The 18,482-nt window shown below is 32.8% G+C and overlaps 1 protein-coding gene across 2 annotated transcripts in view; it reads left to right on the top strand.

Annotated features, from left to right (window-relative positions):
- The window catches only part of AP3B1 (adaptor related protein complex 3 subunit beta 1), a 327,202-nt gene that overhangs the window by 288,789 nt on the left and 19,931 nt on the right, over positions 1–18,482 (top strand). For both annotated transcript variants that reach the window (XM_058275208.1, XM_071208678.1), the window contains exons 23-24: positions 2,768–2,999; positions 7,328–7,412. In XM_058275208.1, coding sequence (XP_058131191.1) covers positions 2,768–2,999; positions 7,328–7,412 — 317 coding nt within the window. The remainder of the gene's footprint in view (positions 1–2,767; positions 3,000–7,327; positions 7,413–18,482) is intronic.

Here is an 18,482-nt window from a genome sequence, read left to right as displayed (position 1 = left end):
GTAATCATCCAGTTAAGGGCTTGTATTTAAGGTTGAGTCTCATAGCCTCAGTGACATGGAAATTTATTTTTTAAAAAAAGAGATTCATCTCTTAGTATAAATTTTAAAATGTACATACCTCCCCACACAAATGTAGTGTATAATGTTTATTTTTGTGATCTTTCAGTGAATGTTCACTGCTGATTGCTGTCTTTTGTTATGCTTTACATGAGGATGCTATATATGAGGATGCATAAAGATATTAGAACTTAGAGTGATAATAATAAAACAAGAGAGTTTTGAAAATAATTTTTATGTGAAGGAAAAAACCTAAGCCTAAAAGTGAAGCTTTGAAAACTTAAAATGCTAGACTATGGTTCTCGTCATCAGAAGACTAAAAGAAAGACTAGGCCAGTTGTTCTTTTACTTTATACAGCCAAAATTTTAAAGTTTGCCAGTAATTTATTATATTTTGCAAATAAACTCTTTTTGTAAATCAAGATTTAAAATTGCCCACCCTTAAAAGTTAAACTTTTTAATGATGCTTGGAAAGCACTGTTTATCACTTGGTGTATATGGTATTTAACTTTTGAATTTTTTTTATTTTAAATTATTGCATCTTTAATGTCATCAGGTATCAGTGACATGGTGAACATGTTCAATAGGTTAATATGTACTCTCACAATTACAATAGAGATTAGGTCTGTTTAATTCCAATTTCTTTTTTAGCTCGGATTTCATTTATTGTTGCTTTATACTTTATGTACCCAAAGACATAACCTCAGAGTTGCTAGCTGTTTAAGGAAAATTTTTCCATATTATTTAGAAGAATAAAAATTGAGTTTATGCCCCCAAAAAAGCATGGATGGATGAATGTATTAGTCAGCCAAAGGGGTGCTGATGCGAAGTACCAGAAATCTGTTGGGTTTTATAAAGGAAATTTATTTGGGGTAGAAGCTTACAGTTACAAGACCATAAAGAGTAAGTACTTTCCTCACCAAGACCTGTTGCCATGTGTTGGAGCAAGATGGCTGCTTGTCTCTGAGGGTTCAGCCATCCTCTTCCTCTTAAGGCTCCATGATCCTTCCTTCTTCCTATCTCACCATCAGGCTTATCTCTCTTCCTGGGTTCAGCTGCTCAGCTCTCTCTCCAAGGCCAGCTGTAAACTATCAGGTGAACAGCTTGGCTCTCTCCCTAGGGCTCCAATGCCAAAACTTAGCTCTCTCTTGTGTGAGTGTCTGCCCACCAGGGGGCGGGGACTCAATGTCCTACTGATGTGGCTGAATCAAAGGCCTAATCTTAATTTAATCAGGTAAATGTAACCTTTGAATTTAATACAATCAAAGGGTATCATACCTAGAGGAATAGACCAGTGTACAAACATAATCTCTCATTTTGGAATTCATAAATAATATCATACTGCCACAATGAGTAATATATTTCTTTTCTTTTTTAATGTGGTATATTTACTACAATTGATGAACACACATTAAAAGATTGCTACTAACCATGGACTATAGTTTACATTATATTAATAGTTTATACTCCACGCCGCACAATTTTATAGGTTATATCAAAATGTTTAATGGCATTTTGTATCTGTATCTGTTATTGCAATGTCATGCAGGGCAATTCCAAATTATTTAAAAGAAAAATAAAAGCTTGCTCATGTCCGATTAAGCCCGATATCCAATACTTAGACTCTGAATGTAAAGGTAGTAGCCATATGGTTTTAAAATGCGAAGTGTTTTTTTTTATTTAATATGCTGCCTGTGATTTCTATAAAAATGGGATTTAATAAAAAGATTCTGAAGTTCAGTGGATAGGAAAACAGATATGATTAGCTGAGAAAGTACTGGGGAGTAGGAGTTGAGGGGAGATTTGTTTTGCCCAATGTTAAATCATATTATAGGACCATAAGAAATAAAACAATGTGGTACTCATTTATCAGATCAGTGGATAATAAAATACCCAGAAATGTCTCCAAGTACATAAATAATTAGAATTTTTCTGTTTACAAATCATTGAGGAAAGGCTATTTATTAAATCATATAAAGACAATAGGTTAAGTATTCAAAGAAAAATAAGTGTAGAGTCACTATACCTAAACTAATTCAACATGAATAGTGAGCTAATTATATGTTTGAAAATTGAAACCATGAAAGATTTAGAAGAAAAGGTATGTGAACAATCTGACCTGAAGATAGGGAAGATTTTTTTTTTAATCATTAACGCAAAGAAAGAAAATACCTTAAACTGAAACTCATGGCCTCCAGTTTAAGGTGAAAGGAATTCAAGGTGAAAAAGTTCACAGTCAGGATGGAAATGAGGGTGCAAGATGCTCATTATTGGTAGATGACATGATCTTGTATTTCCAAGAAAATCAACTGACAAACCATTAAAACGAATAAAGTTAGCAAGCTGGCCAAAAATAAAGTGTCTAGGAAAAAAACTAAAGAAGTTTATAGACTTAAGAAAATTGAGCATGTTTAAATACCTAAGGTTATTTTCTTCTTAGGCTTAAATTATCAAAATATTTTTATATATGCTTGCACAGTGCAGGAAAATTTTAATATTGCTTATAAGGCATTTACTTTATATTTTTGACTTATTTCTAACTAATATCTGTGTGTGTGATATCCTACTGATATTTGTTATTATGTGCAATTTATTTGCTACTTAAGGGAAACCAGGAGTTAAATGTCACACATTTTTTGCTTATTTTCTAAGAGAACTAATAACTACATTTACTAATTCGTCGTTTTCTTTTTCTTTTTCCCATGTGTAGGTCAGTACTCCTCTGTTTGTGCCAGTGAAAACTCATGTACTGCTTCATCGAATGAGTGGAAAAGGACTAGCTGCCCATTATTTCTTTCCAAGGCAGCCTTGCATTTTTGGTGATAAGATGGTCTCTGTGCAAATAACATTGAACAATAGTACTGATCGAAAGATAGAAAATATCCACATTGGGGAAACGAAACTTCCAATAGGCATGCAAATGCATGTTTTTAATCCAATAGGTAAATATTCTCATTTAAAACTTTAGCTACGTTTATTAGTTAAATGTATTCATTTTTAAAGTAAAGTAATATTAATTAGTATACTGTTGATATTTGTTTTTACTTTTCAACCGAATTTATCACTATTTCTTAGTGAATCAGGTCCCAGCAATAGCAATACCGGTAGTGATAAATGGATAGTCCTGAATAATCAAAGTTGCCATCTCTTTTTGTGTATTTGTATCAGCTTTCCCCTTTCTCTCTTCCTGGTCAGTATTGTTCTCTGCATAAGTTTAATTGGTTTATTGTGTATTAAAATCAAGAAAATCCGTCTGCCTTTTTTATTACAATAGCCCCTGTATCTGCCCTTCCCTGTTTATTTCACATTCTGTCAATTGAAAAGTGAAGAGAGAGAAGACTGAGGATGTATACAATTTTGCTTCTCTTCCTTTCTATGTAAAGAATATAGAATAGATCATAGTGTATTTTTACACATAGTTTAAAACATTTGAATCTGTTGCCACTGTTTAAAAACCAGGATATTTTTATATTAAAAGAAAATCCAGATATCTCACTTTTCTTGAAAAAAAGCACAAGACATGGCAGTGCCCTATGCCACAACCAGCTGGTCCAGAGCAGTGGCTGTCACATTAGATACAACCTCTACTTTCCAGGTTGCCACACTGCCCATTACATCATATTGTCTCCCCAGCTAAGTTTCAGTTGCAATTTCTTATTTCCCATGCATTTTTCTTTTCACATCCAGCTTGTTTCTCACATTTACATTATCTTCCTGGTTCTTGAAAGCTGCTGTATTTGTAACCCCCTTTCTAAACAGTTTTCTTTAAAAGTAGTTTCACCAGAAATACGTTTTTTTAATTAAATATAGCAAATGTGTATCTTCCTTTGAGTTTGAAATATTAAAATAGAACATGTATCTCTATTCTTGCCATTTTTTGTAAGTCAAGGCAACTTTAAGTTGGGAGAAGCTTCAGATAAACCCTCAGTTAAAAGTTATATAGGGGAGAGGATGTGGCTGAAGCAGTTGAGCACCCACCTTCCACATGGTGGTCCCAGATCCAGTTCCGAGAGCCTCTTGGAACAACAACAATAAATAAAAACAAATGAAAAACCCAACTCAGGGAAGCCAATGTGACTTAGTGGTTGAGTGCCAGCTTCCCACACGAGGTCCCAGGTTCAATCTCCAGCCCTCGGTACCTAAAAAATAAAAAAGGTTATATAAGGTTTGCTTTATTGTATCCTTGAAATATTACAATCACAAAGCTCCAGCAGGCTCCTTTTTATAATAGTAACATAAGCAAAGCCTCTTGACCAGGATGAACTCAAAATTGGTGATTATGCCTTCTTGATCATTATTTCAATTAACTATTTTTCCTTATCTTCATCTGAGCTCTTTGACATTGCTGAATTCTCTCCTGTAGTTTCTGTAAGTCATTCAGTAAAGGAAGTCATTCTTTATTTGCATTATGTATTTTTATACAAAGAAATAAGTGTCCTGATTTTTATTTTGAAATGTTAATACACTGCTAAGGAATTACAGAATACCCAATTTCTGGGTTTTCTTAAATCATTGATATTCAGCCTTTTTTCCTAGTTAAAAACAATTTCGTTTAAGAAGTGCCAAACAGCAGAGATATATGAATTGTATGAACACTGACAATGTTATCCGTAGGTTAAAACAGTAGAACAGTGTTAACATTTCTTTAAATTGGCATAATGAGCTGGTGGGTTGATCTTTTGGTGGCCTATTTGAATAGAAGAAACAAATGCAGTAAGTTTCATAGTATGGCCTTAACACAGAAATAAAATATGAATGTATGCTACTGAATATATGCCGTTGCCTTAGTACTAGTAGTTAAGCTTGGAAAATAAATTTTTAAGATTTTGATTCCATTTATTGAATACTCTCAAGATACAAACTTCTTTCCCATGCAGTATGTATTATATGTAACACCACCTAATCCCTTTTACCATTAGATTCCAGTAGTGTTACAGAGAATGGTATATCTAATTAGCACTCCAAAACCATCTTAAAAATGCAACAAAGGTGTCAAGTACTATCTTTTTATGCATTTGTGAAATGAGAGTAAGATATTTGTTTTATTTGGTAAGACATCTGCATTTATTAAGGAGTCCAACAGCTTTCTTGTTTGCCATCAATCTGTTTTATTTTTATCTGTAATATACAGTGACTTTTGTCTAACCTTGCCCTCGTCTTCTCCCAAGAGTATTAGGAATAACTTGCCATTTGTTCCAAAGAGGCAAAGTATGTAAGAGATTAAAAGAAAAAAATCACAAGGAATACCATTAAACTCTCTACACTGTATCAGTGACTTTATATTACCAGTTGGCAAATTTGAGCTCTGCTAAATTTCACTACTTACTATATAGCTGTCACATCAGAGTAGATGGCATTAATAATAATGTTGTTTAATAGAGCCAGTGTTTTTTCCACCATATCTACATAAATATCTCAATTAGATAGCAGAGAATTCAGAAGCCTTACCCAGATATTTAACCTAACTTTGTAAACTTTCCCAATTTAGTAGGTTTCACATGTTATTAAAATTCATTATATCAATAATTGTATGGTGATCATTTTGGTCTTGAAGCATTCACATAGTAAAACCTACCTTTGATCATGAACTTTCCTCCAGCTTAGCATGGTATTAAGCTAACAGTTAATTATCTTAAGACTGAATTCAGTACCAAACCATGTCAAAGAATACTATCAAAAAGACACCTTGAGAGCTGTCACTTTGTCAAATGATATATAGAAATTCATGGTATAGAGAGATCTAAATCATGAATGCCATCATGTCTTGCATATGACAGTATTTGTTGCCAACATGGTGTCAGGCTACAAACAAAGACCAAACTCCAGTATATCTGTGACACAGAAGAAAGCATTAAGGTCTCTAAACAGCACCCTTGAGCATTGTGACTGACAGTGCTGAGAGCTGATAACAGTGTGAAGCTTTAGGAGGATTGCCAGAAAAGTATATTATTTACCCTCCAGTAAGTTTAGGCAGCAAGTATTCTGGCACTTGAGTAGCATCCTGTTAAATGCAAAGTTTATAAACAATGAAATTCAAACTGAAATCAGCAAACAAACATACCTCTGAACAACCCAATAGCATTTTTGAATCCACATCAAATTAGTGCCCTCTTAAATTGCCCAATATTCATTGAGCCTACGAGATGTAAACATATTTCTTAATTTAGTAAGCTTATTGAGTTATTCTTTTGTCCCATCTGTGCCATCATCCATGCCATAGTTAACATTAAATGGCAAATCATACTTACCTACAAGCCCAAGACAGTGACAATCTACCAGGTTAGCAGAATACTTGCTAAAATATAACCATATCTGAGATCTATATAGATTAGATAAAGCTAACACTAATGCTCCTGTATAATATGACTGTAGTTATATACTGTAGACTTTGAGCAAAGTGAAAATCAAAACTGGATACTTTCTATTTATGTATAGTATATACATATTTTAGTTTAAATCCTCAAATTATTCTAATGTATAGCCAGACTTTGGAACCATAAACAAGGTGAAATTTTTTGTTGTTTTAATTTATCATTGTCAACTGAAAAATAGGTTTTGTATATTATTGTATATTAGTATAGTTATTTACCATACTTGGTTAGTTTATAGATGAAGCTTCAGAAATTCCAAATCTGTAAACTGTCATTATGTTATTTTGCTGGGTTTTTCTTTTCAAGGTATTTAATCTGCTGCTAAATTTTCTTTCATCAATTCTTTGAATAATACAGTTGAACTTGACATTTTGGTTTCAATGCCAGTTCACTTGGTTAATTTCTGAGTACAACAACTTAATTTCTTTATCTGTGCTTAAATTTGCATTTTTAAATTTTGGATTTTCTTCCAGTGGCCATTTGGAACATTGTTTAAAATTTATTTTTTGTAACTAGAGTAAATACTCTATAGTTTTTAATTGCGTAGTGTTTTACAAGCTTCCAAAGTCCCACTGCAGTTTTTTTTCAAACAGGCAATTTATTTCCTTCTCACCTTCAGTGCCTATGAAGACAATATTGTAAAACATGAAATTTCCAAAACAGATAAATTTAATGTGTTCATTGCAGTATGTGCAGAAATAAGTTGTGGTGAAAGAAAGCATTCAAGTGGAATAGTAAGGCCACTTTATAATTTAATATAATATTCTTAGTTTAAAAAATGTCTTATAAACCATGATTAAATTTTATTGTTTTTAACCAAAATATACATTAAATATATTTTCAGCACTTAGTTTGCCTCTTTTTTATATCCTCTGTGTTTAAATTATCTTATTTCCTAGAATCTCTTGAGCCTGAGGGATCCATTACTGTTTCAATGGGTATTGACTTTTGTGATTCTACTCATACTGCCAGTTTCCAGTTGTGGTAAGTTCACTTGTTCTGTTTTATATTTCCTGTAATAGATAGTAGATCAAGAACTAGGCTTTCGAAAGCTTTTTTCTTTGAAAGACAAAACATTTAAACAAATTTGTTTTTCTTTATCAGTTTTTAGCATCATGGAATAGTTGTATAAATTGTGTGCATTATATTTATTTTTAGTAATTGTTACCCAGCTACCCATTATAAGCTCCCATATGATAGAAATTCATAGTTTGCTGAAAGAAACCACTACTAGTAATTTTAGCTTATATTGCCCCTACAATTTTGGAAAATTTGTGAAAAACTGAGGAGAAATTAAATACTTTAATATTATTGAATAACCCAGAAGAAGTATCTTTGGAAACATTTGTTATTGTGCTTCTTAAGTGGAGTATTATTGACTGTGTCAGAACCCAAACTCCATACGTTTTTTCTTTTTCACTTTACCTTCATAACTGCTTTTGATAAAAATTGAATGAAACCAAACCAAAAAAGAAAAAATAAATAAAAATAACAATAACAATAAAAAACCAACACCAAAATAAAAATAAATTAAAAACTAAACAAAAAATTTTAATGAGAACATTTATGCAATTGGAAAAGGTTTCGTAGCTGAATGCTGTTCAAAAGAGCTCTTTTAGAATTGGATTTTATCATTGTTATTGGATTTCCTAGAATATGAGGTTTCTACTGAAAGTCATTTTCATGCACAACTGTTTGCTATATTTTTATTGTATTCTGTATACTTATATGTTTTATATATTTCTGATAAAAATCCAGAGGCTATTAGCAAATTAGTACCAAGCTATATTTATGCACCTTTGAGAATTATCTTTGAACACTTATATTTTTCTGATCTACAGTATGATTTGTTGTTTTTACTTGAAGTCGCTTTATTTTATTCTAGAAAGAATTGTGACATTTTATTTTCTAAATTGTAGTCAGCTAAGAACAGAATTTGTTAGGATTAAAAATCAAAATCTCTAAGTTAGGAAATAGACACTTTTTAATAAATACATAGATTAAATACAGTGAACCCTTTTTTTATATATTTTCAGTTTATCAGCAATTCGCACCTAATATACCATTTATTGCTGAGAACCTACAATGATGAATATAAGCAATGTCGCATAACACATTGATTTTATGCAGATCATCACCTTTATGTTTTGGGAGGTCTGCTATATTAGTGATATATAAAAAACTGATTATTTTCCCCAACATTGCCTAGTAATTGTTTATTATTTTCCTATTAGACAAACAACACAGATCAATATTACTTAACACTAGACTATGAGTAACATCACTTTAAATAGATTTGCCTCCTACACCAGCGGTATATTCATTTTAGTGATTTGGACAATGTGAGCCCAATGACAAAGCTCATGCACCAAGTTAGGCCAAAATTAAGAACTAAAAAAAAATTTCCTTTAACTATCAATTTATATAAAGTGTCTAGAGGTGTGTTTTTATTATTTTCCTCACAAAGACTTTGTAGTTCATTAGACAGAATTTACTTTATATATATATATATATTTCTGTGTTTTTATTATTTTCCTTACAAAGACTTTGTTTGTAGTTCATTGGACAGAATTTGCATTTTGTCTATCCTAGTAGTAACTAGTAATTAAGTCCCTTTGAGGGTAAATAAATAGAAAGTTTTTGATTTGTCTTATGTTGGGGAGTGTATGTGAACAATATTTTGTATCAGTTTCTTTTTAACTAGTTTTAGAAAATGATAAATTTATTTCACCTAGAAAATAGCCTTAGCTATTATGAGCATTTATACTGATAATTTTCTGATATGTATTTCTGCATTTTCTAAAATTTTTATTGTGAAGGTATATATTAGTTGTTTATAGTATATTTTATTAAGTATTTTACTAAGCACAAATGCATGCTAGATCAAAAATTATTTTTTCTGTGTTCCAAAAAGAGCACTTTGTCTTACATCAAATATAATTGATCCTGAAGCAGTGTAATCACAATTACTCACTTTCTTAATTGGCCTGCCCAAAATCAGAAAATGGAAACCGATCGACAGTGTTTAAATCAATAGCTTCATAGTGGTGCTAGTGGGGGTAGTGAGATAGTGGTAATGGGTAGATCAATTGGTCTTAGATGCCAATCACTGATTGTGTGTTTTGCATAGTAAATAGCACTTTTTGCTTAGTGATGTGCTGTATTAGCATTTGTAGTTCAATAAAATGGGGGTGGGGGGGATGCAAGTATAGCTGATATTGAATTTTTTCCTTGAACTGCATTATACAAATCAATACATAATATTATGAGTAATAAGAACATGTTTGATAAGAAGCTTTTAGAAATGCTGAGAACATAAACTATAAGTACACTTCTATTTATTAATTCAAAAGGAATACAGTATAATAACCCTTTTTAGCCCCTAGATTTATACTATAGTATTATAGTTATATATATAGATAATAAATATGTATGTGGCTATATAGTTATGTAGATACTTAATTATAAGCATTTATGTCTCCCTTTGCTTTGCATTTTAAATGGTGATCAAATTAAATTCCTTATTAAATTTATTGAGATTGAAAACATGTATAATATACATAAATATATATCTCTAAAAGTAGGTGCAGTACATGTTCCATCATTGCAGATATTAATGTGTTAACCAGTATTTAACTTGGCATCCACCTGTCTTTTTGCCAAAAAATCCATTAAGAAGACAGAAAATACATTCTTTTAAAAAGAATGAGCCCAGTGCAACACTAAAATAAACCAGATAGAATGCCATTAGCTGACCAGAATTGTAAAGATTTGTTGGCATTTAGAAAGTAAATGGGATCAGATAAACAATAACAGAAAATAAAAACCACAGGGCATAGCACTTATGGGAGAAAACTGCTATAATGATAAGAACAAATCTGGGCAAAATATCAAGCAGAAAGTGAACAAGTGAAAAGTTAGGGGTCTTAAGATAGTTATCAGGGTAATTAAAGAACTCCTTCCAACTTCCAGTTCCCCAACCTTACCACTAGCAGCAGGCAACATGCATATTTAATCTGAGTTCTAAGAATTAAACTGTAAAGAAAGTGAACTACTTGGCTGTAAAAAAAAACTTTTGGGTGTGGAAATGCCTGAGAAAGCAGCAGGATGTGAGATTGCAGAGGGAAGTCAGGGATGGATGGCGATGAGATGAAATGCGGTTCTTTCCAAGAGGGAAATATTCTCACATCCTCTACTATGAGAGTAAAGCCAGTCTTTACTGGGGAGGAAAGGACATGACCTGCCTACCTCCCAACTTAATGGACATGTAATCAGTTAGTGTCTTACCCACTTAAAGTAAAACTAGCCAGACCAGTCAGAAGAGAGGAAACCAATAGTAATGATATTCACCAATATTTGTCAAGACATGCAACGTGCTTGTCGCTGTTGTAAACACTTGTGTTAAATGTGTCAATCTATTTAATTCTCAAAACAATCCTATGAGATAAGTATTATTTGCCTCATTTACAGGTAAGGAAACTTGAGACACAGGAAGATTAAGAAACTTGTCCAAACTCTCAGAACTAATAAATAACTGAACTTGCTATGTGTATTAATTCAGCTTAGTTCTCCTTATAAATGTAAATGAGCAACTTAGGTGACCAGCCTTCTGAGGGAAAGCAGAAACTTGAAAGAGAAAAATGAATACAAAGACTCATTGACCATGAAAGGAAGCTGCAATTGGAGAAAGACAGTAGATCCTTTAAATATTAGAAATAATGTTATCAAATAACATTTCTCAGTATTTGAGAGAATATTATATCCATAAAGCAAGAACATACTGCCTGCAAAATTTTTAAAGTATTCTTAGAGATTTAAAAGTATTATTGTCTGCTGCTTCATCATGACATCCATGGGGACCCTCACCTTCAATGAATATGGGCACCCTTTCCTCATCATCAAGGATCAGGACCACAAGTCTCCTCTTATGGGCCTTGAGGCCACCAAGTTTCATATGATGCCAGACCAGCGAAGGAGAACCCTGCACTTGGCACTGATTGTTTGCATAAGGGCACAAATGATATGAAGTAACAACATGTCCTAGAAACCTTGATTGGCAAAAAGCAACAGATATCTCTTGCAACACAAATAGTTAGAATGATTTTGAAGACTGATGACATCCATTAATCTGGAGAATCTGAAAAATAAAGAAGAAATTTAGAATAAAATGCAGTCGTAAGATCCACTACTATGATTAAATAAAGGGGTATCTTGTGATGCAGCTACAGCTACTTATTATTTTCTTTTTCAGCCATTGTAGATGCTCTAATAAAAATAGCTGTTTGATATATATACATAATTGCCAAAAGAAATTGAGCAAACATGTAATAGAATGGTCACAGCTGAATACCTTGGTGTTCAGGAAGACAGCACCAAGGATATCAGCTAGAATAGAGAGGAAAAAGGCAAAGAGATGGAAAGTATGAAAAAAAGATTAAAAGAAACAGATCATCTAATAAAATATCTAAAAGGACGGAAAAGAGACAATGCAAAAATTTTCCTAAGTAAAAGTAATGCACAAGCCTTCAGATGGAAAGGGCCTTTCAAAAGCCAAACAAGAAGAATATGAAAAACTATTTGGAAAAAAAAAAAATTCTGGTGAAATTTTTTATGAGAAACCCACCTTACTGTCTTCCAGATGGGAGACGAATACAGCTTATCTAAAAAAGAACAAAAATGAGAATGGAATCAGATTTCTCATTAATACTGGAGACCAAAAAGGAAAGTAATGACCCTTAAAATTTTGAGTAAACAAAGACATTTTTCAAACAACCAAAAATTTGATCAGTTTACAACCCACAAACATCTGAAAAAATTGTGCACAGATATACTATAGTAGAATTTTTTTGAAAATCTGAAACAAAAAAATGTAGAATTTTTAAAAAGTGAAGTTTAAATATGATTTCCATTTTTAAAGATAATCACTGAAATAATGGAAATATAATGTTTTATAACTTCCAAATAACTGGAAGGAGGAAGAAAAAGAATAATTAAACTTTATAAATTTAACAAAATTAGGGGAGAAATAAAACACAATAAAGGGGAAATAAGATGACTAGAATGGACTACTCATTCATGCCAATGATTTAAGTTTCATTTATATGTTTGAAAAAATTCAATACATGCATTTATAAGAACCAGACCTAAAAAAAAGTTGAGAATAAAGATGGAAAAAAGAATATGTATCAGAAAAATGATAAAACAAAAGCAGGTATGGAAGGTGAGGAAAAAACATAGAAACTTAAAGTATTTCCTATTCATTACAATTCTCCAAGGAAATATAATACAAGCCTTTAAATAGCATAGTTTTTTGTTTGTCTTTTTTTAAGTTGTTTTTATTTATTTCTCTCCCCTTCCCTCTCCTGTTGTCTGTTCTCTGTGTCCATTCGCTGTGTGTTTTTCTGTATCCACTTGCCCCCTCAGCAGCACCGTGAAACTGCTTCTCTTTTTTGTTGTGTCATCTTGCTGTGTCACCTCTCCATGTGTGGGGCACCACTCCTGGGCGTGCTGCACTTTTTTCACGCAAGGCGGCTCTCCTTGCAGGGCACACTCTGCACATGGGGCAGTCCCATGCATGGGTGCCCCTGCATGTCACAGCACTTCCTTGCTTGCAGCAGCTCGGTGCATGGGCCAACTCACCACATGGGTCAGGGGCTCTGGATATCGAACCCTGGACCCTCCCATATGGTAGGCACATGTTCTATCATTTGAGCCACATCTGCTTCCCAACATAGTTTTGTAATGAAGTAAAAACTAATACAAATTCTGGGAGAAATTGACAAAGCCATGCTCACATCACACTCACATCAAAGAGACAAGATAAATATAGATATATATGTATGAATCTGTATACATACAATTTCAGTAATTCACTTATCAAGTCTGATTTAAGGTATTTGTGTGTTTGCAAAGAATACTGTTTCCTGCTTATAGAGAAAACACATTTTGAAAACACTCATAGACAGACACACACACAAGAAAAATTAAGTAGATGATGAAACAAGGATCTTCTAAATTACAAAAGAATACTATGTATTATTCTACACCAATAAATTGGAATGTCTAGATGAATGCTTTCTTAGGAAAATATAAATGGGGAATAAACAAGGTTAAATTCTATCAAAACTTCAAAAAACAAATAATCTCTGTTATTTAAACTTTTCCAGATCAAGGAAAAAGAAAGCATCCCATGTCACTCTATAAGACTAACATCCCCTTAATTTTAAAACCACACAAGTTAGCACATGAAGGTTCACACTACTTAGGACTATAAATTGGAATGACTTCTGGGCCGTGCAAAATCACATGACACATCAGAAGCATTCCCTTTTAAGTCAGAAAGACAGGATACCCGCTTTCAACACTATACATCATGTGACAGTGGAAGTTCTAGCCAGTACAGAAAGACAGGTAAAAACAGTAAGAGGTATAAATCCTGAAAGAAAGAGACAAAATTATTATTTTTATTCACTATAATTATTAATCCAGAAAGTCTTAGAATCAACAGAAAATCTGTCATTTAACCTAATGAGTTTAGAATCATGAAAATCAGTAATATTTCTATATACTAGGAATAATGCCAGTTTTCTAAGATCACAAACAAAATTGTTCTATTTACAAGAACACCAAAAAAGAGTATATTAACAAGAAATATAAAACAACTATGTGGGGAAAAAAGCTGAAACTTCATTAAAGGCTATGAAAGAAGATATAAATAAAAGAATAAATATACTAAGTTCCTAAAGGCTGACAGTATTCTCCCTCAAGTTAATCTTCAACTCCAATGTGATTATAGGCTAAATTCCAGGAAGCCTTTTCATAGAACTTGACAGATTTCTAAAATTCAACTGGGAAAGAAAATGTCCAAGAAAAATCAAAAACAAACTTCTGTTAAATGAAAAAAAGTTTACTCTATAAGATCAAAACGTTCTTAAAAACTGCAGTAAATAAAAGTGATTACTGGCACAAAAACCAATGAAACAAAACAGAACTGAGAAATTTTGGGTGTGAGAAAGGAGGCACTCCAAATCAGTGGGGAAAGAATGGATCATTTAGATAACAGCATGGGGACCATTATGTGCAAAAAAAAATAAAGGTAACTTTCTCCCACAGTTATCATAAATTCCAGTTGGATTTATGATTTAATTATTTTAAAAAGTATTAATGAATAATAACAAATACTTTCATCATCTTTGGGAGCAAAAGCCTTTTTAAATAAGGTGAATAATGCATAAGCTATAAAGGAAATTGACTGACAGGTTAGACTATTAAAAAATTTAAACTTCCCCACCAGTTAAAAAAGATAGGTAGCACAAACAGGTGACAGAAGGTGAGAAAGCACTGCAGCATATTTAGCAGACAAAAGTTTAGTACCCAGAATACGTAAGGAACTCTCACAGTCAATAAAAATGAATCAGGTGGAAGAATGGGAAAAGGCTATGAATAGGCAGTATACCAAAAAAGAAATACAAATGTCGAATAAACCTATAAAATTATGCTCAAAATCACTAATATTCAGGGGTATAAATAATTAAAGCATTACCCCCATCAGATTTGCAAAAATTTTAAATACTTTTACTATCTGGTATTGACCAGAAGGGTGGAAAAAACATGTACTCTTATATAATATTTGTGGGACTTTAAATTAGCACCATCTTTTTTAGGGAAATTTGGCATTATCTGCCGAAATGTTCAATATTCATACTCTTCAACTTAAGAATTTCATATTTAGAGTTTTAAGCCTAGAAAAATATTTGTACTTGTATAGAAATAGATTTATCCAAGAATGTTAATTATGCATTGTTTGTAAAAGGGAAAAATTGGAAATGATAATCCATAGGGGAATGCTTAAATTATGATACATCCCTATTATGTATATAGGTTCTGATCACCTACTATGCATTAAGCTCTATACTGGTTATTTTCTTTCATTAATCCTTAAAGCGAGCCTGGAAGGTGTCTTATTTCACACTTCGTAGATGAGGAAACTTGAGTTTCAGAATGGTTAGGCTGCTTGCCCATGTCTCTACCTAGAAAATTTACCACCTGGGATCCTAGGAGTATGTGTAATGAGATTGTATGTAGTATAAGATAAGCATTACAGTTTAATGTCAAAAGTAGAATCTTGTCTTACATTAAACTATTATGCCATCTGACCCCATGTAGTTAGGCTATTTGCAGCATCCTAATAATGGTACTTTTTTGATCTGGTAACTGTTAATTCTAATAAAGTTACATCTCTTATTACTTATTTTCACCATTCCCTATCTATGTCGAGATATCTGTGTATATTAAAACAGATTAATCATTTGGGATTTTGTAGAATGACTATTTAAAAACACTAAATATATTAATTAAACTTTGAATAAGTTTATGGTTGTGGTTACATTGTGTCATGTGATGCATTTGTTTTGAATTTTTGTTTTGTCCTTCCTTCCACTCCAGGGATGACAATTATTTGGACAGGTTAGGCTTTGGAAACTGGAAAACCAGAGGTTTCAAGGTGGGGTTGGAGAAGGAGATGATTATCTAGATAAACCCAAAGAGGTTTAAATGAGGTAGCTATTGCCACAATCAGAATACAAAAAAACATATACATACCCCCCACACACACATCAAAAAACTGAGAACAGAATGTACAGGTGCAAATATTAATCTATGTTGACTGGTGTGATAGTGATAACTAAATACCTGTTTAAGAACTACTCAAGTATAATTTTCATTTTCTTAGAAAATTCATTCATATAGGATTTTTTATTCACTCACATTTATTTATATATACTGATTATTCTCAAATTATAAGATTCTTAAGGGCCAGTACCCTTTACTTGTGCTGGGTTATAATTAGCATGTTGACATACACAGGTTAGATTTAATTAGTTGTTTTTGCTGTTGGTAGTGATGGAGGAGTGAGAATATATTCAATTGAAGTTAATTTAATGATTAAATATCTTTAGCAGTGATATACCAACAGTCATATTCTCACACTTGTAAATTTACCTTAGGATAAGAGGTTGAAATGAAGGTAAAAAAGAGAAATAAGTAATTTTAAAAAAAATATTTCTCCTCATGTTTCACCAAAAGCAATGAGAAAAAAGAAAAGAAAAGCTGTAAGGAAAAGTAAGCAAATGAAAAAGAAGGCAAAATAGTAGAAAAGGAGGCAGAAAAAACAGTGGAGTACATCCTAGAACACTCAGATAAATGAAAGTAGTTTCCCCAAAATAAAGAGGAAGCATTCCATCTTACTCCACTCTAAGCCAACCTTGCTTAGTAGATGGCACTGTCTTTAAAGTATGGGCTATTATAGTAGTTAGATTTTGCATTCAGCTCTAACAAATCAAGTAGGGGTTTACCATTTTAACCAAATAGGGGTTTACTATTTTACTAGAAGTAGAGGTCAGCAGTCCAGAGCTGGTAGGTTAGTGCCATAATATCTTCACAGTGTAAAGTCTTTCCAACTTTTTGCTTCTTACACTAACTTCATTAGCATATGGTGTTCATCCTTCTGTCACAAGATGATTGCTCTACTTCCTAACTGCATTCCTGGCTGAAAAAAGAGGCAAGAAGTGACATAGAAGAAGCAGCCATGTCTATGTCAGAAAAGCAAAACCTTCCCAGAAATCCTGAGCACTGAGCAGATTTCTCTTTATGCCTCATTCATTGGTCATAACTGGGTTACATGATTAACTCATATCTTCAAGAAGACGGAGAAATAGTGTTTCAATTGGACACATTATCTACCTGAAAAAAAGGTCAGGATTATGCCAAATAAGAAGAGAAAATAGTCTGCCACAGCAGTGTTCCAATTTTATTACATGTGCCTTCCATTTTGGATAAACTTATATCCTTAGTTTTTCATACATGTGTACATATTAACCCTTTCACTGACTACAGAAATTACAACATTTATTAGACAAAAGCAACAAAAACATATCCAGTTAGATAAATCATAAACATCACTTGTTGATAGTGGACACATTTGAGGCTCACCTTTTTCCCCCAAAACTTAAACCTGCTATCTACTCACCTAGACTTTCATATATAAAAATATCCGTTGCATGTACTCCCTGTATTATATAAATTTATTTTTAAATTGTGAGTATATATATCCCACTCTATTAACATGTATGTAATAAACACCTTTATTCTCTTCCATCAACCTTTACCTAGTTCTCTTAATGTGAGTTCACCTTCTACTGTATGAGGCTTGGTCTCATCTTTCAATATTTTTCTATCCTCAATGTGTCTCTGTGTCTTAACCACTCCTCCTCTGCTGTTTCAGAAGAAATTTTTTTTTTCTCCATTCTAGGACTAACCCCTTCTCCTATGTTCTTGTGCTCTTAATCCAGCCTCTTCCACCTCTTATAAGACCTTGCCACCCTAATTCTTTTGCCTTTCCTTCTTCAATGACTCTTTCCTCTCAGCCTTAAAGCATTCTTGACTTTCTTTAAGCATCTTCCTTTACCTTTGCATCTCCATAAAGCTTCTACTGCTTTCTGTTCCATCTTTCACTGCCAGTCTGTGCATCACCCTTCAACTCACCACATTCTTCACTTTTCCTCCAACCTGAACTTCCCTTCCTAAGATGAACAGTTAGAGACGAATTGCATTATATACTTGCTACTTTTTATTTCTCATCTTTCTTTGCCTCTCTACAGTATTTAACACACCCTTTCTGCCTGACCACTCTTTCCTGGACTCTACTACAAGTTACTCTTCTCCATTTTCACTTAAAAGCAGGTCTTCCCAAGTTTCCAGTCATCATTTTTCTTGGGTATTTCCTCTTTTCCTTAGTGATCTTATCTACTTGCGAGGCATCAACTCCTGCTTATACCATTCCCATTACTTCCAAACTCATAGCTACGCCTTACCTCTCTGCTGAATATCTCTTCCTGGGTAATTCAGTGGTACTCAAAATATAGTATAGTTAAAACCAAAATATTTGGTCTGATCCCCAAAACTGTTCTTCAGGATATCTTCCATCCAGTTGTTCATATTAGAAAGTTCAGAGTCTCTCTCTTCCATTCCTCACCACATCTGTCCCTTCTAACTCTA

This window comes from Dasypus novemcinctus, chromosome 2 (assembly GCF_030445035.2).
Source record: "Dasypus novemcinctus isolate mDasNov1 chromosome 2, mDasNov1.1.hap2, whole genome shotgun sequence".
Taxonomy (NCBI): Eukaryota; Metazoa; Chordata; class Mammalia; order Cingulata; family Dasypodidae; genus Dasypus; species Dasypus novemcinctus.
Note: the sequence above shows the minus strand (reverse complement) of the source record. Positions and strands in the feature narration are given on the sequence as shown.